The sequence below is a fragment of the Eleutherodactylus coqui genome, chromosome 6 (genome assembly GCF_035609145.1).
Source record: "Eleutherodactylus coqui strain aEleCoq1 chromosome 6, aEleCoq1.hap1, whole genome shotgun sequence".
NCBI lineage: Eukaryota > Metazoa > Chordata > Amphibia > Anura > Eleutherodactylidae > Eleutherodactylus > Eleutherodactylus coqui.
The window spans coordinates 234,691,259-234,715,682 of NC_089842.1; the positions used below are offsets into that span (position 1 = coordinate 234,691,259).

Below are 24,424 nucleotides of genomic sequence, written 5' to 3' on the forward strand. Positions count from 1 at the left end.
GACAGCCCTTCAGATATTTGTAGACAGCTATTAAGTCTCCTCTCAGCCTTCTTTTTTGCAAGCTAAACATTCTGGGGGCTGGGGGCGTGAACCAGTTCTCTGACAGGTGTATTATGTTGCCATCCCTTACTTCCGGTGGTGACATAATACTCCAGTGCCGTCTGATCACGCCACAGTGTGCGCCAGGATCGACGCTGTTAGCACAGCAGCTGAGTGAATGCTGGCAGGGGAGCCGCAGACCCTGCAGGTATTCACAAGTAGTGGGCGGCCGATGGCGGCGCGTGCCGGTAGAGAGGACTCTGCGTGCACGCGTGCCATAGGTTCGCCACCACTGCTCTACACCGTTACATGAGAACACCGCACGCGGTTGGCAGTGAAGTCCTGGCCTGGATCGCTGGTTTCTCCCATCTAATGTGGATTCACACTGAAACTGATCCACGGAAAACCTGCCATGTGATTTTATTCTGCACTCCGGGGTCACGGGGAGAATTTCCATGCAGGGAAGCACCAAAAGTCAAAGGGACAGGTGCTAATAAAGGGACAACTTAGTTTGTATCCACCTCCAACTGAAAGATTCATCATGACCCCAACATCCATACAGACCCGAGTCGGACCTACAAGACGGAGTTTAATAAATGTGCACCAACTATGGAAGGGTATGATAGCTCTATGGCCCCAGTTATGATAGAAGGTGAGGGATGATCTGGTCTCATTCACCCCCTGTACACGACTTTGTTGCCTTTCTCTAAACTCTCCTGTGACAGAGTCCAATGTCCCTACACATCTATGATCCAGTGAGTCCAGCCATAGCGGCCACCGCCACTACAACATGGCCTGACTTCCTTGTGACGGGATTTGGGGCTTGATGGAGTTTTATATGCTTTAACTATTCTTTTCTCTTTCTTCCCCAGAACCAGCCTTGTCTACAGGTAATAACCCTTTCTTATCTTACCGTCTCATATCCGCCAGTTCCCTGTGAGCTTATAGAGGAGATCTACAGTTCCAGTTAATACTGGTGGGAATGGCCTGCATTGGTTTGCAGCTCAATTGGTTGTTTTTTTCTTCTCCCGCGCATTTTAAAGGTGGGTCTGAACTACTGATGACTTATCCTCATCAATAGTTGATTGGTGGGGGTCTGCCTGCTCTTATCTGGCCTGCTGTTAGTTAGACAGCGCCATACACATTGCAGTGGCCCGTGTTGGTATTGCATTGAATTCAGTGGGAGTTGTACTTGCATTATCAACTTGGGCTGTTGCAACAGCTGTCAGCTACAAGCTCCATACACACTGACAGCGGGCCAGAAAACACTTGATCACTGGGGTTCCAAAATGCCAGACCCTCCACCGATCAACTATTGATGAGAACTGACCCGGATAGCTCTTCTAACACATTAAGGCCGCATCCATTTGGTCATGCGATTTTGCCGCAATGCGACAGTGCTACAAATCGCATGTATGTAGAGCCCATGCTTTCCTATGGGTTGTTCCACCACTCCGGCGCTGTCATCTCCCCGCGTGTGTCCCCTGAAGCTCCCCAGCAGTTGCTTGAAGTTCAACTGCAGAGCTTCCTGGTCAGGACTTTGAAAATCCCCGCCTCCAGGAAGCTCTGCCTCTGATTAGTTTCTGAGCATGATGCTCAGCCAATCAGAGCCAGCGTTTAAAGAACCAATTACAGCCATTCAATGAATGGCTGTGATTGGTTCATCAAGTGTTGGCTCTGATTGGCTGAGCCACGTTGTTCGTGAACCAATCACAGCCAGCCCTTCCTGGAGGCAGGGATTTTGATCCTCTAATCCAGAAAGGGCTGGCAGAAGACTGAAGATGAGTGCTGAGGAGCTTCAGGGGAGAGGACGCGCCTCTTAATAATATATATAATAATAATTAATAGAAAGGCATGGTGGTCGCACATGTGCGGTACCCCTCCATTCATTTTTTAAGTGCTGAGGTATTTCGGTAGCCCTACGCTATCTCCAGTGGTCCCACTGAAAATGAATGTAGGGGCTCTGCCATGCGTGATTGCCACTGCATTCAATCTAGTCCTCACTGCAGGGGAGGGGTTGCCGCAAGCCCACAGTGAGGAAGAGTTTGGGACAGGGGACCCTCATTCTCGGTCTGAGTGAGGGTATCAGTGGCTGATCAGACTTTTATCACTCGTCTACTTTGGTACAACCCCTTTAAAGGGAGAGAACACAACATAGATTGTATACTTAAAGGGGTTGTCCGGGATTAGGAAAACATGGCAGCTTTCTTCCCAAAATAGGACCACACCTGTCTACAGGCCATGTGTTGTATTGCAGCTTGCCTCCACTGAAGTGAATGGGGCTTCGCTGCAATACCACAGACATCCCATGGACAGGTGTGGTGCTGTTTTGGGAAGAAAAGAGACAAGTTTTTCTAATTCTGGAAACCCCTTTAAAGGATATGAGGTCAGTTGAGGGGGATCCCGTGATCTATTATCCACAGGGCAGAGACCTATCACTCTAGGGGGCCGCTGGTATCTGGACATTACATGATTGGAAATGGCCAGGCGCTGAGCAGATCCCGCAGTGATGTCGGCCCATCTCAGAGCAAAGACTGGAAAATAACGCAAAAATATTCTTTTTCTTAAAGGTAAAATCCTCGGCATCCTATTCGGGGCGCTCCTGGGGCTGTTGGGTCTCTCCATGGTTTTGTACTTTGTCATCAAACAAGTCAGGTAAGGACTTCTGTCACATCAGATGCTGATAACACGTGAGGGATCTGCTTAAAGGGATGTTAACCATAAAGGGGGGCCTTGTCAGAATATGTCCCCCTCTACTTGTCATGTGCAGTATTGTACCCAGTCATTGGATCCGTACATCCGCATACATAGTCCTGCATATTCAATACTGACGTGCCAAAAGTCATGGGACAAAACTAATATCATGTGGGATGCAGGGCAGAAACTAGACATGGCATCCATTCAGCAAGTGGATGGAAGACATCTGGAGGGATGTTGAGCTCTTAGGTAGTGGTAGTGGCCGGATCTCAGGTGTGAATAGACTTCTTCACCACATCCCATAAATACTGGATTGGGCTCATGCCGACCGCACCATTCATAGAACACTCCAGAAGGCTCCTCCAGCTAGGTCTGGACAACTTGGGCCCTATGGCACGGGGCATTATCCTGCTGGAATATCCCATCATTGTGGTGGTACATAAAGTCCTTGAAGGGCTGCAAATGGTCACCAAGCAGTGAAACATAGCAGACACCGGTAAATACATGTTTAGGTAGACCAGTTGGCCCAAACCTTGTCATGAGAACCCCACACCAGTATGGAGCCACCACCAGCCTTCACAGTGCCGTGTTGCCAACTGTGCCTGCGCCACACATGAACCCTACAATCAGCCCGAAATAGTTGGTACCGTGACTCATCGAACCACGTTACCAGCCTTCTAGGGTCCAGTTAGAAACCTCATGAGCCCAGGTGGGGCGCTGTGTCTGGTGTCGTGGGAGTAACAGGAGGCGCTCTGATGGGTCTTCTGCCCCCATAACCCATGGAAGCTACGGCTCTGCGCCAACCTGCGGGATATATATGTATGGGGCTTCTGCACTGACCTGCAGGATATACGTGGGGGGCTTCTGCACTGACCTGCGGGATATACATGGGGGGCTTCTGCACTGACCTGCGGGATATACATGGGGGGCTTCAGCACTGACCTGCATATATATACGTGGGGCTTCTACACTGACCTGCGGGATATACGTGTGTGGGGTCTCCTGCACTGACCTGCGGGATATACGTGTGGGGTCTCCTGCACAGACCTGCGGGATATACGTGTGGGGTCTCCTGCGCAGACCTGCGGGATATACGTGTGGGGTCTCCTGCGCAGACCTGCGGGATATACGTGTGTGGTCTCCTGCACTGACATGCTGGATATACGTGTGGGGTCTCCTGCGCAGACCTGCGGGATAACGTGTGTGGTCTCCTGCACTGACCTGCGGATATACGTGTGTGGTCTCCTGCACTGACCTGCGGGATATACGTGTGGGGTCTCCTGTGCTGACCTGCGGGATATACGTGTGGGGTCTCCTGTGCTGACCTGCGGGATATACGTGTGGGGTCTCCTGCGCTGACCTGCGGGATATACGTGTGGGGTCTCCTGCGCAGACCTGCGGGATATACGTGTGTGGTCTCCTGCGCAGACCTGCGGGATATACGTGTGGGGTCTCCTGCGCAGACCTGCGGGATATACGTGTGGGGTCTCCTGCGCAGACCTGCGGGATATACGTGTGGGGTCTCCTGCGCAGACCTGCGGGATATATGTGTGGGGTCTCCTGCACTAAATGTGGATGTGATTTCTATTGAAGTCACTTATCTGTTCACACGGACAATTCTAGATAGATGCCGCCGATCGTGATCATTAAGCACCCGTGGGCGATCACTGCGCTGTCCACTGCGGGTGGTAATGCCTTCTATGATGGATTCCTAGAACACAATTAACACTGTGGACCGAGAAACATTAAATGCCCGCACAACTTCGAAAATGACTCGTCCGGTCTGGCACCCGCCATCACACTTCTTTCCAACTCCAACGATAATTCATGCCGCCTTCCCATGAGTCCGCTGACTGGTGTTCACCGCCACTCATAGAATAACACTGCGCAACTTATACAGGTGTGGGCGGTCCTGAACCGTCCCCTGTAGTAACGGCAATCATCAACGTACATACCGCTATCCCATGACTTCTGGCACATCAGTGCATCAGCTCAGTGGCACCAGCAAATGGGAGCAACTGTAATAACACTATACAAAGGAGTCGCTATTTAAGCGATTGTCCCGTATTATGCTGAATTATCCACTTTCCCTTTGCTTTATAAATGAGAACCTCCTCTAATAAGATTACACCAATCTAGTGAGAATCTCCGCCCATTAAGCATTATGTTGTATTCCGTTCCGAGACGTTACATGGCATCGATTATATCTCCGCTGCTAGGATCTCTCTAGCCGTCTGCTCTGCGGTTACGCCAATGTCACACTCATACCGCCAAACAGGTTTCAATTGTAAATTAATCATTTTGCGCCATCTGCAGGCCATTTTTGGTATTGCACTCACATTTGCAAAATAAACAGGTTCTTTATTGTATCCTTCCACAGGAAACACATGGCGCCGACGTTGGGTTCCGTTGAACGTGTCGGGGCTATGAAGGCTTAACATTGAAAATATATGAAGGTTTCAAAAGACTGTGACGCTGCGCTCCCGCGCCGGAGCAGCGTGAAGACTGTGAAACGTTTTTTCCCCGAAAATGCTGCATTTACAAAGCAAACTGTTGGCGTTCTGCACACGGAATATTACATGGCCGGCCACCAGCTTGTAACAATACATTGGGGTCCCAGATTCCGGTCCCAGATTCCGGGGGCACCACCATGACCGGACCCCCTACCTGCTGACCGCCCTCATATCCCGCACACCGCCTTCCTCACGCCCCAAGTGTCTTATCCTTCCTACTACATATCCGGGTCTGGAGTCTTAGCCATATGTGGATGGATCCGCTTACGTAGATCTGAATTTAGAGGTTCCCATTTGTATTATAACATTAAAGGGGTCCTCCAGTCTCCTCTAACTGAAGCTTAAAGGGGTTGTCCAGGTGTGGACCATTTAAAAAAAAAATGGCAGCAACTGTGCTAAAAACAATAAAAGCTGCCATATTCACCCAATGATCCAGCGCTGCGGCTCCCATAGCCCTCCGAGTCCTTGTTTAGGAACGGCTACCACCTGACCATTGCAGCCAATCAGAGGCCGCAGCAGATACAGGGCCTCACATCGCCATGCTTGCGCTGTTAGTGCGCCCTCTAGTGAGCGCCAACTCACTGGTCGGGTAATACAGAAGTGGCATCGCCCGACCAGCAGCATGCTGACAGCGCAACCATTGCTGGATGCTGAAAACTTAGTGGAATTTTCTACTGGTAACATTCCGCCCCGTATGATCACACCCTGAAGGGGTTTTTTTGGGACTGCAATATCGATGACTTATTTTCAGGATGGGTCAGCAATATCCAATTAGTGGGGGTCCATTACTCAGGACCCTGTTTGATGAAGCCATGGCGCTAAGATGAGCACTGCAACATCTTCACTGCACAACACGTGCTCAGCAGTGCTGTACATTGTATAGTGGTGGTGCCTGGTATGGTAGCTCAATCCTAGTCACTTGAAGGGGACTGAACTACTCTCAGGCCATGTGATGAATGAATGTGACGCTGCAGGCCTGAGAAGAGGCTGCAGCATTCACCCGCTGACCGCAGTCTCTTCAAACAGCTGGTTGGCAGGGTCCCAAGCAGAGGATGCCCACCGATCAGATATTACTGACCCATCCCAAAAATAGTATACAACCCCTATTGTTACAAACCATCAGTTGTGAGAAATATTATGGTATGTAAAGGGTATGACTTATTCTTGGCATGGGTCATCAATATCTGATTGGTGGGCGTTATATGCTTTGGATCTCCACCAATCAGCTGTTTGAAGAGACTCCGGTGAATATCGCCTGCATTCATTCATCACATGGCCAAAGAACAGCTCAGTTCCATTCAAGTGAATGAGGTTGAGTTACCATACCAGGCGCCACCACTATACAATGTACAGCACTGTGCCTGACATGGAGGAAAGAGGTTGCAGCGCTCACCTAAGAGACTTGGCCTCCTCCAACAGCTGAATAGTGAATCCCCACCAGTCAGATATTGATAACCTACCCTGAGGATTGGTCATCAGTATCAGATTCCCAGAAAACTTTCGGCCTCTGGGTGATAATAAAATGTTCCTATTCACTGACTGCAAGCAGAGATCCTGAAAATGTCGAGGAATTGAAGTATATAAAGGAAGCTGCACAACTGCATATTATACAATAATTAAAGGGGTCTTCCAGGACTAAATTGGGTCACGAAAAAATTGTAAAATAAAGAAATCAGCCATACTCCCGGGTCAGATGCCCCTCCCGTCCAGCGCATCCGCCCCAGTCTCCACTGCACTGATCCTGGAAGAAGCTGTGGCTGTGATTTTGCCATGGATGGTAGATGACTGCAGAAGCCTGTAATTGGCGAGCGATCACATGTACAATGATGACAACCGGGGTTCCTGTGCTGCACAGAGGAGGCACTTAAGGAGGAGATTATAGCGCATTTCTTTTTTGTTACAATGTTCTCTACCTCTAATTTTTTTCTTTTTAGATCCCAGAAATCCTTTTAAGCTTCAGTTCTATAAGACAGGACTAGGCCCTTTAGTTGTGGTTGCAGAGTCTTGTACTGCCTATGCTGCTGTAAGTACCTGACTGCAGCATTTGTTTTAACACAATCATCAAAATCAATGCTCATACATCACAAACAGGCCAGCCCTGAATAGCAATCTACTGACATATCATAAAAGGACCCAGAACAGATCTGCCTCACACCACATCTACCTTCTGTAGCTGTCTGGGGGTATGGTTTCATGCCAGTGGCTGCTGTCCTTGGGATAGCATGACATCCATCTTGGTGGGATTTGAGTTCGGACTAGTCCCCCCCTCCATGTGGAAGACTGGATGAGTGTACATAGTGTAAACTATAGAAGAATACCCACAGTACACCCCATTTGTACAGATCCCTCCCCCCAATCTAGAGCTGCCTATTGGATAAAAGTGCCTTCAGCTTCCCTCTTGCATTAAACCATCGTCAATCCCCCTGCAAGTCACCACGAGGTTTCCCTGCACTATGTGAGATATGACTATGTGCCAGCAGCCTCTGCAATATGTAGAAAATCCGATGCTGGAAAATAGTATTTTTGACTTTTTTGTGTTAAGTGGCCTTGTGGCCTGCGTACTGTGCAGTCGGCCATTTTCCAATATGGCATACATGTATGAGGCACATCATGCCTCAGCCATAGTCTGCCAGCACAGCGGGCCCCGTTTTGTGTTAGTACTGTGTAGTGCGTCCGCGACTTGTATGTTATTTCTGTGTCTTATGATTTTGTAATAATAGTAAAGTCCTACTGAAATACAACTATGTGCAGATTTATTAAAGGGGCGCTCCACATTTGTTATGGGGGGGCTGCAAGATTCTGGGCAGCTCTGAAATATAAAGCCCCATTTACACGGGACGGCTGTTGGGCAAGCAATGCCCGACAATCGTCCCTGCGTGTACTCGCTCCCGTGTTGCTACACAGGAGTATCGTTGGCTCACAGCGGGATGGGTGGAGATTTCTGTTCTCGACCTCCTCCGCCCCTCTCCATTCCGTAACATAGCGGACGTTCAGTACTGACCGGCTGCTACTTACACTCATCATTCAGCTCATCGGCCATCGTTTATGCTGCATAAAATCCTGAGCCATGAGTGTAAACAGCAGCCATTCAGTACTGAACAGTGAATGGAGAGGGGCGGGGGAGGGTGGGGAGAGAAATCGCCAACTGCCCCGGCCCCCTGCTGGCCGCTCTGTCAGACAGCCAGTGATACTCGCTCCTGTGTAACAGCGCAGGAGGGAGTATGTGTGGGGAAGAGTGTCGGGCATCGTTTGCTTGACATTCGTCCACTGTAAATGGGGCTTTATACTCCAGAGCTGCACTCACTATTCTGCTGGTGGAGTCACTGTGTACATACATTACTTACCCTGTACTGATCCTGAGTTACATCCTGTATTATACTCCAGAGCTGCACTCACTATTCTGCTGGTGGAGTCACTGTGTACATACATTACTTATCCTGTACTGCTCCTGAGTTACATCCTGTATTATACCCCAGAGCTGCACTCACTATTCTGCTGGTGGAGTCACTGTGTACATACATTACTTATCCTGTACTGATCCTGAGTTACATCCTGTATTATACTCCAGAGCTGCACTCACTATTCTGCTGGAGGAGTCACTGTGTACATCCATTACTTCTCCTGTACTGATGCTGAGTTATATACTGTATTATACTCCAGAGCTGCACTCACTATTCTGCTGGTGGAGTCACTGTACATACATTACTTATCCTGTACTGATCCTGGGTTACATCCTGTATTATACTCCAGAGCTGCACTCACTATTCTGCTGGTGGAGTCACTGTGTACATACATTACTTATCCTGTACTGATGCTGAGTTACATCCTGTATTATACTCCAGAGCTGCACTCACTATTCTGCTGGTGGAGTCACTGTGTACATACATTACTTATCCTGTACTGACCCTGAGTTACATCCTGTATTATACCCCAGAGCTGCACTCACTATTCTGCTGGTGGAGTCACTGTGTACATACATTACTTATCCTGTACTGATCCTGAGTTACATCCTGTATTATACGCCAGAGCTGCACTCACTATTCTGCTGGTGGAGTTACTGTGTACATACATTACTTATCCTGTATTGTACTCCAGAGCTGCACTCAGTATTCTGTAAACAGTCACCACCCCTAACAGCTTAGCTTAGCTCGGTCATTACATGACTGATCCCTGGCATGATATTACAACTGAGCAGTATACCCCCTGTACAGTGCTGCCCGGGCACCGCTTGCTCCTCCAGTGGAGGCGCTCATATATGAATAAACACCGACATAACCAAGAAACTCATCTTTATTGGAGAAATGTATTGCAGGACTGTAAAAACAGTAGTGATCACTTTGTACATGGTCATTCGCTGCTGACAGGACGAGGCCGGAGACCCTGCAATGCATAGTCGGATAATGGCTGCCGAGGATTACAACACAAACTCTTTGGATTTTCTCAACGATGATAAAGAAAAAAAAAAAAGTACACAACCCACAACAGCCACGTAGCAGCCTGCGCTCAGCCCACATCGTCTGCAATACATCGGTTGGTGAGAGGTTCAAGGTTATAAACTGCTGATGCCCTATACACATCAGTAGTAGACTGACAGGGGTTTTCCTGCCCATCAGCTGTTCGGTGGGCTTTTGCATTCTGCACTGAACTGAATTCTGCAGGAAGGAAACAGCTCTGTTCTTACTGTAGTGGCCAGACTTGGTATTGCAGTCCTAGTTTCTATTGAAATGAATGGGAATTTTCCTTGTAATACCAAGATTGGCCACCGCAGTGGGGACAGAGCTGTCTGCTTCCTGCATATATCAGCTGAGTGCATAAGCAGGATGGTCTAGTAACCAGCTGATTGGCAGAGGCCCCACGTAGCAGACCCCTGGCGAGTCTAATATTGATGACTTAACCTAGGAATAGGCCATCAATAGTTTACAACCAGAACACCCCTTTTAAAAGGGATTGTCCACTTAGGCCAAGCCCTGTCCATAAGCACCATTAGGATGGACGGAGTTTAAAGCAACCATGCCTGGGGCAAAAATTGAGGGGGAGTGGGTGTTTTACATAACTGCCACCGGTCCCCTGCACAGTTGTCCCTTGGAGCCACCAGTTTTCTGCTCTGGTTTCAGTCTGCTAAGATGCTGCCACAATCTGCCATCATGCATCACTAGTCTAAGGTACTTCATGCTGCACTCTGATTGGCCAGCACTGATCACATGAGCGGCACTAGCCAATCAGAAAACAGGTGTAGTGAATTGGTAGTCTGACACGCTACAATAGCACAGTTTGCATTAGGTAGTTAATAGATTGTGGTGCCCATGTTGGAAAACCAAAAACTGGGAGTGGTAGGCACTGTAACTCCGCCCTCAGTCTGAATTTTTTCCTACCAGAGGGTAGCGTTAAGACGTTTTTGGCGCAAATCCTATCTTTGCCCCCATCCTCAGGGGGACCTGCCGCTTAGGACCCCAGCAATCAGCTGATCGCCCAACGTGCGGTCAGTGCACCGGGAGCAGCAGGGTCGGAGGCAGAAGTGTCCTAGAGAACCTCCCCCCCACTGAAACCAATGGCAGCGCTGCCTCCTATAACACTGCCATGTCCGCCGGTGATGACGTCTGGCTCCACTGCACTGACAGCGGGCTACATGATCACTTGATCGCTGGGGACTCCTCACTTTGGATCCCTAGCGATCAACTACTGAGGATAGGCCCGCAATAGGATTTGTCCAGAGAACTCCTTTAAATGACAGTAGAACTCATTTACTAAAACTAACAGTAAGACCGTCTTTGTTTTACACCTAGCGACCAATCAGAGCTCAGCTTTCATTTCATAAAACCGGCTCTGGAAAAATGAAAGCTGAGCTCTGATTGGTGGCTGTGGGCAAGAAGGAGGGTCTTACTGTTAAACCGTGTATCCAGAAAAAACAGAAAGCAGCTCCTCTTCTGGGAGATTCTTTTAGTTTAAAGTGGCCCTCTGGCCCTGGACAGACCCTGCACACTGGGCATTACACCGGCTTTGATTGGCTAATTCAGCTCATGCGGGCAGTGCTGGCCAATCAAAGCAGCACGTAGTGTCTTAGATTACGGATGCGTACTAATACACAATGTGCATCAAGTAGTCAGAGAAGCGGTGAGGCCATCTTTGCTTGTACAAGACTAGCGGATCACTTCAATTAGTGGACAGCCCCTTTAAATGTGATCCTTTCAAATGGTCCCCCATGCATCAAAAAAAAAACCAAAAAAAAAAACCCAAACTACAAAGTTAACCCTGATGAGGTCACTTCTTGCTCCTCCTTCTTTCCTCTTCACTTCACTGGGGATGTAGAGAATGTTTATGGAGGCAGACATTATATTAGATAGGCAGCAAGTCTGCGATGATGTCCCAAAACAAGATTCCAACCCACAAAATAGCCACTTCGACAGTCTTAAAAGGGGTTGTCCGGGGTTAGAGGAACATGGCCGCTTTCTTCTAAACACAGCGCCACCCTTATCCGTGGACTGTGTCTGGTATTACAGCTCTGCTTCTATTCACTTCAATGGAGCTGAGCTGCAATACCAGACATAACCTTATAGACGAGGGTGGCGCTGTGTTTGGAAGAAAGCGGCCATGTTTTTCTAACCCTGGACAACAAAGGGAATGATCTACTTCCTGAATTCTCCTTAGATCAGACACACGTACAGAAATAAACTAGACTTGGGAACATTTAGCCAGTTGTACCCTCCAAAATCCAAACAGCAGCTGAAATTAAAGGAAAACTCCACAAATCATCAACGTCCAATCAAAAAGCTACTAAATCATATTGAGCACCTTTATAAATCCTTTTGATTTGGAGTTAAACACTGGTGATGACCTGTCCCTCAGGATAGTTGATCGGCCGGGGGGCTGCTGCTTGGGACCTCAGCTGATCGGGAGCCCACTGTTATTGTCCTAAACACTGGGGTTCAGAGTGGGAGCTGCTGCTCCAACCCATGTAGTGGCTGGCAAGTGTAACTGCAGGCTGGTGTGTCATTAAAATCAATGGGGGAGATGCACCTGCAGTTACAAGTGCTGACCACTACACAGTGGTTGGAGCAACAGCTTCCACATCATGTCCCAGTGTATAATAGCCATAACAGCGGGCGCCCAGTCAGCTTTCAGCGGGGGTCCCAAGCAGTAGCCCCCAGCTGATCAACTATTGATGCCCTATCCCGAAAAAAAAAAAACCTGCTGTGGATTTTCTTCTGTAACTGTACTGCAATTCTAGCCTGCGGTTTTGCTGCATTTCCACAACGTGTGAACACATGTTAAAGGGGTTGTCCAGTTGTAAACTATTCATGGCCTATCCTTAGGACAGGTCATCAATTGTAGATTGGCAAGGGTCTGTCAGCAGAACAGCTGTTCTCTGGCCCAGATGCACTGTGCTGATATGTGAAGGAAATAGACAGCTCCGTTGCCACTGTTGTGGCCAGGCTCGGTATTGCAGGACACATTCCCATTCACTTCACTGCCTGCAATGCAGAGCCTGGCCACTGCAGTAAGAATGGAGCTGTCTGCTTCCTCCATACATCAGCTCACTACACCAGTGTAAACAGTTGGTAAACAGCTAATTAGCATGGGTCCTGAGTGACGAATCCAGACCAATCCACTATTCACGATCAGTCCTAAAGATAGGCCGTATATAGCTTACAACTGGACAATAACATTTTCATGTCCTATCTAAAGCTAACCTCGAAAATTCTGCTCATTTCCTGTAAGCAAGAAGTAGTGCACTATGGGAGCTCAGCTGCTAAGTCACATGACTGATAGTGGGGAGGAGCTAAACTGCTGTAGAATTTTGGCCACAACTTTGGCTGCGAGTGGAGAAGACTGAAAAGAATTCAAAAATTGGTACAAAAAAAACAAGTAAAAACAAAAGTATTTACAAAAATACTCAACATTTTATGTAGATTCAAACCGTGACATTATGGAAACCGCGACGGGAACCCCGGGCTACGTAGGCAGCGGTCTAAAGGGCTCGGTTCCCTTTGACATTTACAGCAGAGTCCAAAAAAAAAAATGTATAATGTATCAAGCAGCTAAAGAGTCAATTAAATAAAAAAATGAGGATGTGGCACCATAAAAGATCCTGACATCTCTGAGGTTCGGTAAGTACTGTTAGTAGGTCAGTGCGGACAGATCATCCTGCAGTAAGTGTGATAGTAGTTAAATCCCGATAGAAGAACGCGTACAAAAAAAGGGCTGAAAATGCTGCAAAAACAAAAAAAATTCTAAAGAAGTCCAAAAATTCTCCTTCACCAAGCGAAGACCTTTTTTGGATCAAACCATTCTTGACTTTACTTCCCCCGTCAGTTGTCATGGATGAATCTTAACGAAAAAAACCCCCAAAAGCCGTAGACCGGTTGAGGATCCCGGTAGAGCAGCACGCGGGCTGGCGAGTCTGACCATTTTTTTTTGTACTGGTTGTCGATACATGATGAGCAATTCCAGATTGCCCCCACAGCCTGAGTAGGCCCAGAGCCGGCACACAGGACGAAAGGAGCTGGAGGCCAACCGAAGAAACCTAAGGTACGAGGAACGGGTCCGTCTTTATCGTCTTGGGATGGGTGGGAGGGAGGAATAGAAAAGGGGGCCGGCTTCTGGGAGAGAGGAGCACTTGAATGGTGACTCAGTTAATGTCCGTTGGTGGCTGCACGGCAGCGGAGCGGGCCTCAGTCCTCATTGGGCACCTGAAGAGCAGAATAGACCATAACCTGGTTACTCTCTTGCCGTTTGCCTGCAGAAACAAAACAGTTTCTGTTTTACCTATTAAGCCATAAGTGGCTCGGGCGCAGGCAGATCCTGCAAAATTAGGGGGGCCGGGGAAAGGGGGAGGGGATATACAGTAACCCCCATGCTGCCTGCAGGAAGGTGCCAAACGTGTACTATCCCAACACCCAGATTGATCCTCCTTATAGCAGGCAGCAGAGGGGTTACAGAGGTATTCCCATTACTTCCTGTTCTTTCAGGTTTCCCTTCCCACTTGACAGATTAGTTGGTTGTCCTGAGAACCGAGGGAAGGTACTACAGGAGGGAAGGTACTACGCAGGGATGTCACTGAATGCTACGCACAAGCTGATCCATTCATTTTAATGGAGCTGACAAATAGTTAAGCGCTTTAGACTCGGCTGCTGGGGCTGCAGCGAGGAGGAGAGGGAACCGGGACCCCTGTCCTCATGATCAGTGGGGGTCCGAGCGATCTATCAGTTTTCACTCCTACAATGGACTTGAAAAAAACCCACGAAGTTACCGGAATACTCCAAGGGTTGTGCGGGTATCGGAGAATATCCCTTTAATAGGGCTGCCTGTAGTAAAATAAACTAAGGAGTACTTACCTCTCCGCTGGGATCCAGTGCTGCAGTCCAGGCGTTAGGTGACACAGGAAGTCAGGTGACCGCTGCAGTGCCACCGCTCACATTCTGAGCGCCATGATGCTAGGAGTTCGGGAACACAACGCTGCAGCGGTCAACCCACGGCCTGTGAGATGAGCTGTCACAACGACCGCCAGAACCGCAGCGGGACTGCAGCATTTGATCCCAGCTGAGAGGTAAGTACTCCTTATTTGTTGTTCTACTACCAGCAACCCCATTAACCCCTTAAGGATGCAGACCCTTTTTTCCTCCCCCCCTTTTAAAAAAATCATAACTCCTTTATTTATGCATGGGCATTGCTGTATGAGGGCTTGTTTTTTGCGGGACGAGTTGTAGTTTTCAATGGTGCTATGTAATGTACTAAAAAACGTAAAAAATTCTAAGTGTAGTAAAATGTAAAAAACCCCGACATTCCACCATCTTTCTACGGCGCACAAACTGTAACAAAAATGACCTGATCACTGTATTCTACGGGTCGGTACGATACCGAACCTGTACGGTTTGTACTATTGTTACTCTGTAACTGGTACTATTATTTTTTTTCTAGGACATTTAATTTTTGTCAATTATTTTCTGCCGCCATCTTCTGCGCACAATGACTTATTTTTACATCGACGTAGTTGTGCGCGGCCTCGTGTTTTCCAATATATTGTAGTTTACGTTGGGGTTTTTTGGAATCCATAAGACTTTTTGATCGTTTCTTATTGTATTTTTTCTGGGAGGCCGGGTGACTGAAAAAGTGCATTTCTGGCGCTCTTTACTTTTTTTTTTTTTCGAACGACGTTCACTGTACACGGTAAATAATGCTCTACTCTGATAGATCGGACTCTTACGGATGCGGCAATACCAAATATGTATTCTTGTTTTAGGATTGTGTTCTTTTTATTATAGATATGGCAAAAGGGGGACGATTTAAACTTTTTTTTTTTTTTTTTTACAAAAAGTAATAAAAGTTAAACTTTATTGATCTTATTTCGACTTTTTTTTTTTCTTTAGCTCCCCTAGGGGACCACAACTAGCAATGCTTTGATATCGCTCTTGCAGTGTGTTGTAATGCCACAGCATTACATCATACTGCAATCGGGCAGGCAGGCTTTCAAGCCACCACATGGGGATGGCTTGATTGGCAGTCTGCTAAGGTGGCCCTGTGGCCTTTCAGAAGGCCCCCGGCTGCCATGACACCCGCACAGCTCCCTGCTATCTCTAGTTACAGCTGACGCCTGTGCTGTATGAAGAGAAGTCGATTGGAGCAGTAGTGCACCAGGCCCCCATTCTCATAGACTGATGATAGGTGGAGGGGCTCCTCCTGCCACCTATCAGCACTCTGCAGTGCGAATTACAAGGTACCACTGGATTCCCATGTCAGCGGGATGCATGACAAAGGCCCCCATGTCTGCCATGTAACTCAGCCTATTAAGCCCCGCCTCCAGTAGAGTCTGTCACAAGCCTAGTACAATGCAGTACATAAGTAATGCAGTGTACTAATCCGGTGATCCAGCAATCGCATCTGCAATTTCTCTTGAGGAACTAAGAAAACGGCTGAAAACAACCCCCATAATAGATATTACCGCGTCCGTGACGATTCAGGTAATGACAATATTACGGTGAGCGCTGATAAAAATACGTTTTAAAAACCGATGGCAGAATTACTGTTTTTTTTTTTGTTCACCTCCCGAAAAAACACCATAAAAAGCAATCAAAAAGTATACATGTACCTCAAAATGCTACTACTAGAAACGTCAACTCTTACCGCAAAAGATAAAACCTCGCACCGCGCCGTACTAGCCCACCGAAATCAATGGGCAGGAAATCTGAGCGTTCGCTGCCCGTTTACGTACAAAATCAGTAGGATTTCACTTGCATTTATGACGCCTAGTCACTAAGGAGTTAATGGCCGTCATAATGAGGTCATTAAGGGGTTAATGCGTTACTTCTGTGCCGAGATCTTCGTATAGCTGTGAGAGAATATCGGGAGAAGGATTCGTCAGCCGTCCAAGACCTCTGTTTGCTGTCACTGGATGAGAACATTCAACGCCATGTGAGACTGCACCCATCTGTAGCAAAACCTCAGCTGTGGGAAGCGTTGGGGCCAGACCGGAGGTAAACAGCAGGCCTGATCTGTCTGACTGTTGCCCCTAGCAACCAGAGAGCAGCTTTCATTTTACCTCAGCAGTCTAAGAAATGAAAGCTGAGCCCCGATTGGTTGCTACGGGCAACAGACTTCCTGTTAAACATTAACGAGGCTTCATTTATCATAGCAGCCAATCACAGCCCAGCTTTCACTTCTTAAGGACCGGCTGCATCCTGATTCCGCAGGAAATACCGCCAATGTCATGTTATGGAATCTAGCCAGGCACAGGTTCGCACGCGGAATCTGACCCGGCCGTGTGCAGACTGCGGAGGTAAAATGACAGCTGCGCTGTGATTGGTTGCTGTGGGCAAAGATAAATTGTTTTTCAAACACCCTTAGCAACCAATCACAGCGCAGCTTTCATTTCTTACCAGATTGACCCGTCGCTACACGAACATAAAAGGTTTGGAGAAATGGTTGTGTTCTAAAAACCGTCGAGTCCGTTCGCCGTCCACGGCTCGGTCTCCACCTTTTGGGGGACATAGCAACAGTCAAACCGGTAAGCCCTTGATATGAGCATCGCTTAGTAACGCTTGGCTCTCCCTAGCGCCGCTAGACTTCGGCCTCATGTCCACGGGCGGACTTGAATTGCGAAATCTGCATGGGGCACCTGCGCGGTAGATCTGCAGTTCAAGCCGCCCATAGGGAAGCACGGGCGTCCGCACTTCAATTTACACATGCGGATGTTTTCTGGATTCCACATCGCAGCACGCTCCATTTTAGGGTTAATTCCGCGCAGATGGCTTCCATCGACAAGCCTCGGATTTCGCGGGAAAGCAAGAGTTAAAAAAAAAAAAAAGGACGAAAAACTGTACTGCGCATGTGCGACGGCCGGCACTTCCGCTGTCCAGAAAAAGAAGACAGGCACAGGTACGCAAAGTCGGATTCGGCTGTGGGTCAAAGTGGGTGCAAGAGCGAGCCTGGGGGCTTCTTTATATCAGAAGATGCTGCTGAGGTAAAGTGAAAGCTGCGCTGTGATTGGTTGCTATGGGCAACCGTCTTCTTGTTGGACAGCTCTGGTGAAGGAGGCCTCAATAATGTTCTCACTAACATCGAAAATGGTATCAATATATTTAATAGGACCAAAAAAACCTAATTTGCCGCGACTATGGATAAATAAAAGGGCTGGGATTTTTTTTTTAGAGGAGGATAAACCAAAAATATAGAAAAAAAAGGGGGGGGGGGGCTGCATCACCAAGCTGTTAATGGGACCCTGGACAATAAATGCTGAAAAATCCCCCCGTGATAATAACTTTCCGTCCCGTTTCTCCAGCGCAGAGACCCCCCATACACACATTATAACGCCCGCTATAACGTGGCGGCACAGCGAATGTTGTCAGACAACAACGTTTCATTCACTGACAGCAAACAGGATCTGAACATTGTGAGGACCTGTAATACCACCTATATATATCAGCCAGCGGCGCCATACTTACAAGCAAGGCATTTGCGTATGTTGTGGTGGTTGCCTCCGGCAGCCACGAAGGCCCAGACCCCCATGCCTAGTGTGATGATGTATATGGGGATCAGGCTGGCCTCGTACCACGGGTTCAGGAACGTCTGGAAGGAGAAGACAAAAGCGTGAAGTTCATGGGGGTGTCAAACTGTTGTGGAACTACAAATCTCAGCATGCCTTGACCGCACCGCTGCGGAGGGAAAGGCCCGCTAAATACCTTTATCACCAATCCACAGGAGAACAGATAATTGTATGATTGCTGGCTGTCTGACCACGGGGGGCCCCAGGGATCACGAACGGCGGCACGACCCGGGCGTCTGACCACGGGGGGTCCCAGGGATCACAAAGGGCGGCACGACCCGGGCGTCTGACCGCGGGGGGGCCCCAGGGATCACCAAGGGCGGCACGGCTCGGGCGTCTGACCGCGGGGGGCCCCAGGGATCACCAAGGGCGGCACGGCTCGGGCGTCTGACCGCGGGGGGCCCCAGGGATCACCAAGGGCGGCACGGCTCGGGCGTCTGACCGCGGGGGGCCCCAGGGATCACCAAGGGCGGCACGGCTCGGGCGTCTGACCGCGGGGGGCCCCAGGGATCACAAAGGGCGGCACGACCCGGGCGTCTGACCGCGGGGGGCCCCAGGGATCACAAAGGGCGGCACGACCCGGGCGTCTGACCGCGGGGGGCCCCAGGGATCCCAAAGGGCGGCACGACCCGGGCGCCTGACCACGGGGGGCCCCAGGGATCCCAAAGGGCGGCACGACCCGGGCGCCTGACCACGGGGGGCCCCAGGGATCCCAAAGGGCGGCACGACCCGGGCGCCTGACCACGGGGGGCCCCAGGGATCCCAAAGGGCGGCACGACCCGGGCGCCTGACCACGGGGGGCCCCAGGGATCCCAAAGGGCGGCACGACCCGGGCGCCTGACCACGGGGGGCCCCAGGGATCCCAAAGGGCGGCACGACCCGGGCGTCTAACCACGGGGGGCCCCAGGGATCCCAAAGGGCGGCACGACCCGGGCGTCTGACCACGGGGGGCCCCAGGGATCCCAAAGGGCGGCACGACCCGGGCGTCTGACCACGGGGGGCCCCAGGGATCCCAAAGGGCGGCACGACCCGGGCGTCTGACCACGGGGGGCCCCAGGGATCCCAAAGGGCGGCACGACCCGGGCGTCTGACCACGGGGGGCCCCAGGGATCACAAAAGGCAGCACGACCCGGGCGTCTGACCACGGGGGGCCCCAGGGATCACAAAGGGCAGCACGACCCGGGCGTCTGACCACGGGGGGCCCCAAGGATCACAAAGGGCGGCACGACCCGGGCGTCTGACCACGGGGGGCCCCAGGGATCACAAAGGGCGGCACGACCCGAGTGCACCGTGTGACTGTAGTGGCGGTGCACATGTGCGACCACGACCCTGTTCACTTCTACAGTATGGAGGGAGATCTGTGCACTGGGCTCTCCCTTCATTCCATAGAAGTGAATAGAGCAATGCTTGCTTACATGTGGTTCCTGGTGGTCCCAGCAGTCGGACCTCCAGAGAGCAGACGGTTATCGCTATCCTGTGGATGTTCTTAGTGGGAAACCCCCTTTAGGGTACGTTCACACATATAGTGGATTTTGATATGGATTTTAATGCAGATCCACAGTAGATTTCACACTTTCAATTAAAGGTGGCGACTACTGACAGCCAGGCTCCTGCTCTAACTGCCAGGGGCGTTGAACCCTCAGATCCTGACTGCTTAACCCCTTACATGCCACAATCCACAGCAACAGCAGCAGGTAAGCAGATGACAGGCAGCATGGGCTCCACCTGTCACCCTGCAATGCAATCGCAAGGTCCCAATGCATTCCCATGGCAGCCGGATGCATGACAAAGGCCTCCACGTCTGTCATGTAACTCAGCCTATTAGACCCCGCCTCCGGCAGAGTATAATAGGCTGCTGTCACAGGAATAGTAGAATACAGCATATAAGAAGCGGCCCTTTTACATGGTCGATAAATGGTTCAGATTCCGCATGCAGAGAACTGAACGACGGATCGGCCGGGTAAACAGGCAGTATCCCTTATGAATGACTGCCTGTTTACTGTGAATGGGGGCGGGTGGTCAGGAACGAGCTCCGGCTGCTCCACCCCCATTCCCTGAGCAATGATTGTTCCAGTGTAAAAGCACCGGAGGGATTATCGTTGGGACGACCCGACAGGCATCTGTGCCTAACAGGGCGTCCCGTGTAGAAAGTGCCCTCGCTTGGCCCTTAAGGCACAAACTAGACCAGCCACTAAGGGGTTAAGTGCACCAACAGACATGAGCGCGTGGCACGGCGCCGGACTCACCAACCCAGAGGTGATCAGGTGGCTTACGACCACGCCCACGATGTGGAACGGTTTCCGCTTTTCACAAGCTGCAAAGAAGATGATCCCCCAGAAGGTGTGCAGGAATACAATCGCCATGGTCAGGAATGCTGCGGGGAAGCGGGGACACGTCACAGGTCAGTAGGCTGCCGTAAAGCACAGGTCACCCCCCCTCCCCCTCCCTCAGGGCTGCCAAGCACAGATCCCTATTAAGCCCTGCCTCTGGCAAGGCTTAATATGCAACACTGAAAGTTTATATAGTGCAGTAATTATGGTATAGGCAATCCAGTGATCACAAGTTCAAGTCCCCGAGAGAGACAGAAAAATATAGAGGCAGGTTTAACCCCTTAAAGACCAAGGCATTTCAGTCCTAAAAGGACCAGACACTTTATAGGGATTTTGCCCATCTGGTGGTTTTACTGCCCTATTTTTTTTTTTTTCTTCAGATACCAAAATTAGTTTTGCTGCGTTTTTTTTTTGCACATAAGGCTTTTGGTTGTTTTTTTCTTTTTAAATATCTTTTTTTTCACTGACTTTTTCTCCGTTTTTAGTTTAACTGGGAATAAAAAGCTTAATTTTTTTAAATCTATAGTATATTTATTTTATTCATTAGTATATTTACACTAAGATAGAGTATGGGAAATCAGTAAAGTTTTGGATTACAGGGCGCTGAGGCGACGGTTCGGGTTGGCGTCGGTGGTCGGTTGTTTTCTACTTCTTGTTGTAACCATTTTGTTTCCCATCTGTGCCCCCATGGCATCATATAAGACCTCTGGGGGTCACAAACATTGTGTTTGTTTACATTTCACACTCTCACATGGTAGCTGGGGCATCCAGAGGAGCCCCAAGGAAAACATCCCCCTGCAGTGCCAATAGTCACTGGCAGAGCTGATCAGGATGCGCTAGGACCCTACAGCTCTGCTGTAACAGGGGGCACCCGGCGGTCATGTGATCGCTGGCTCGAATAGTGGAAGTAACACTTCCACTTTTACACTTTAGTACAAACTGCTTCTCCCTTCTCCTCTGGGTCCTCGGCTGTGTCTGATATTCAAAGACCCGACCTGCTCCTTCTAGATTGCAGGAGCAGAGGCATTAATTCCACCATGTATTTTTGCTAAAGGTCAGGACCAAGGACCAAGCACCGTATATTTACCGCGCTTGGACCTTAAGGGGTTAAAAGAAAACCACGCCCTATGTCTTCAGTCTGCCCCCGCGACCCCGCCGCCGTCAGTCTGCCCCCGCGACCCCGCCGCCGTCAGCCTGCCCCAGCCGCCGTCAGCCTGCCCCCGCGACCCCGCCGTCAGCCTGCCCCCGCCCCTCCGCCGTCAGTCTGCCCCCGCCCCTCCGCCGTCAGCCTGCCCCCGTGACCCCACCGCCGTCAGTCTGCCCCCGCCCCTCCGCCGTCAGCCTGCCCCCGTGACCCCGCCCCTCCGCCGTCAGCCTGCCCCCGTGACCCCACCGCCGTCAGCCTGCCCCCGTGACCCCGCCCCTCCGCCATCAGCCTGCCCCCGTGACCCCACCGCCGTCAGCCTGCCCCCGTGACCCCACCGCCGTCAGCCTGCCCCCGCGACCCCACCGCCGTCAGCCTGCCCCCGCCGCCGTCAGCCTGCCCCCGCGACCCCGCCGCCGTCAGTCTGCCCCCGCGACCCCGCCGCCGTCAGTCTGCCCCCGCGACCCCGCCGCCGTCAGTCTGCCCCCGCGACCCCGCCGTCAGTCTGCCCCCGTGACCCCGCCCCTCTAAGCACCCAGTCCTGTCTATACCTTACCTGAAGTGAGGAAATAATACTGGGAGTCTCCATGGACGCCCACGATGCCGGGACCGACCGCGTCCGCCAGGATGTTGATGACGGAGAAGACCCCGCTGATGATCCCGAAGGAGAAGCCGGATACTGCGGGAACGAGACGGAAGAGTCAGATCCTAACCCAGGGGTGGCGGCCCCCCGTCCTACAGCGCTGGGCACTCACCGTACGCCATCTGCTGGATGGAGATGGGAGATCGGCCGTCCTCGCTGATGGTGGCCAGACCCTCGTCCGCCTTCCTGCGGCAGAAGAGAGGAGTCAGGGGGGGCGGGGTGACATTACACGGCGCCCGGGGTGACGCTCCCGCTCCCACTTACTTGAGCAGCCTGTAGTAGGCGTATCGGAAGGCTTCCTGCAGCAGGACGGAGACGGCCGCCCCGAATATTAACAGTCCGTACTGGAGGACGGCGTCGTCACGGTTACTGACCTGGACGGAGATGAACCAGACCAGCGAGGAGAAGAGGACCGACACCAGCCAGAAGAAGGAGCTGCGGGGGAGGGGCACACGTCAGCGCACAGAACACTTAGGACCCCCCACCAATCTCAGCATCTCTGCTTGCTGTCAGTGAATGACAAAGCCTGTAATAGGCCACAATATGGCGATCCAGGAGGGTTCTTCTGTCAATGGCGGGTGTTACCGCGCGGACGGCGATCGCGGAATCCGTCTGAGGCGCAGAAAAAAAATACTATATATACTTCGCCTGTAACGCCGCTTTCTGATGGCGTTCACCTTTTGCGCGTACGCTGAAATCCGCACGCATGCGCAACCAATCCCGATCAGCCGATACGTCACCGCAGCGATCAGCCTCTCCTGAAATCCTCTGTGCTGCCGTGTAAGCTCCGCCCACCTGCAGCCTCCTCCAGTCCTCTCATCACATGACGGCCCTTTAACACCACATGCATACAACTCGCGTCTGCTGACATCCTCTGTGCCGCTGTGGGAATCCCCAATACCCGTTAGCGACCCCCGGCTTCACGTTATGTCTGCTGCTGCTCCTAGGGAGCAAAGCATAAGGGGAGCCCCGCGGACAACTGCAGTACCGTACCCGGCCACTAGGATGATGACTCTCAGCGGGTCGCCGGCGATCGTCAGGATAAACAGCGACAGCGCCGGCCCGAAGGCCACAAAGGTGCAACCGAAAAAGACGGCCAGCCCCATCTTCACGGAGCGCCACTTCCGCCTCTCCTGTACGGAGGCCGGCTAGGACATCCCACATGCAAGTGCGGCTCTGCGTGGTGACGTAGCGTACGTCATGCCTAAGCATGCCGGGAGATGTAGTCCTGTCCTGGCAGGATTGTAGAGGGATGCAGGTGAGCGGCTCCGCAGTGTATAGAGTAGTGAGCCCGAGGGATGGGGGGTTTGGTAAATACCATAACCAGCAGAGACCCTGCAAAGCCCTCATTACACCAAGTGATCAGTGACCCCACATCTCACCCCATCCGCACCTGCCATATCAGAAGCAGCACCTTAATGATCAGCTGACCTACCTGTATAATGTAAGTACCTGTTAATTACTCATCTAATCAATGTGGACAATATCGATAATTACTTCATTAGCATGAGTTTTATATTCTGCATATTCCCATATATGTAAGGGACTGGTGTATTATGTTGCCACCGGAAGTAAGGGGTGGCGACATAACACAGCTGTCAGAAATAGCTACTAACGCCCCCAGCTGCTGATTGGCTGGGGGCGTGTTTAATCCCGCAGGAGCACAGCGGCGACGCAAAGAACTAAAAGCTGCAGGCAGAGCCAGGAGCAGGTATTAGTGTATCTTGACACCACCAGAAGTGTGGGTGGTGACAAGATACACCCAGGTTGACAGCTCAGCCACTCCCCCCTCTCAGGTCCTGCAAATCAGTAAAGTTTGCTTACCAGGAACGTCCGTGGCACAGTGCCTTCCCCGAAGGGCTGCCTGCATTCGGTAGCGGTGGGGGACAGAAACGGAGTGTCGGTGCAAAATACAGCGCTTTCCCCACCTGGATGCCTGCACTCGGCAGTGATGGGCGCCAGTAATGGAGCGGCGGCGCAAGATTGTTTTCGCCAGTGTCCTGCCTCTAATTGGCTGTGGAC

General features: G+C 50.9%; 2 protein-coding genes across 3 annotated transcripts in view; one reads left to right on the top strand and one right to left on the bottom strand.

The window, feature by feature from the left end:
- Window positions 1-5,624, top strand: part of CA14 (carbonic anhydrase 14) — a 55,294-nt gene extending 49,670 nt beyond the window's left edge. Inside the window, exons 9-11 of the mRNA XM_066609128.1 lie at window positions 912-929; window positions 2,610-2,694; window positions 5,117-5,624. Coding sequence (XP_066465225.1) covers window positions 912-929; window positions 2,610-2,694; window positions 5,117-5,174 — 161 coding nt within the window. The 3' untranslated portion in view covers window positions 5,175-5,624. The remainder of the gene's footprint in view (window positions 1-911; window positions 930-2,609; window positions 2,695-5,116) is intronic.
- Window positions 5,625-9,521: 3,897 nt separating this feature from the next.
- Window positions 9,522-23,549, bottom strand: APH1A (aph-1 homolog A, gamma-secretase subunit). 2 transcript variants are annotated; one of them, XM_066609130.1, is made up of 7 exons: window positions 23,396-23,549; window positions 22,667-22,837; window positions 22,515-22,588; window positions 22,316-22,438; window positions 20,532-20,659; window positions 18,185-18,308; window positions 9,522-13,936 (listed from the first exon to the last, which is right to left on the bottom strand). In XM_066609130.1, the coding sequence occupies exons 1-7, from the start codon at window positions 23,506-23,508 to the stop codon at window positions 13,926-13,928; spliced, it is 744 nt and encodes a 247-aa protein (XP_066465227.1). In that variant the 5' UTR covers window positions 23,509-23,549; the 3' UTR covers window positions 9,522-13,925. The 2 variants fall into 2 exon arrangements, with proteins under 2 accessions (XP_066465227.1, XP_066465226.1); XM_066609129.1 differs by having other exon boundaries at window positions 9,522-13,983.
- Between the last annotated feature and the right edge of the window lie 875 nt (window positions 23,550-24,424).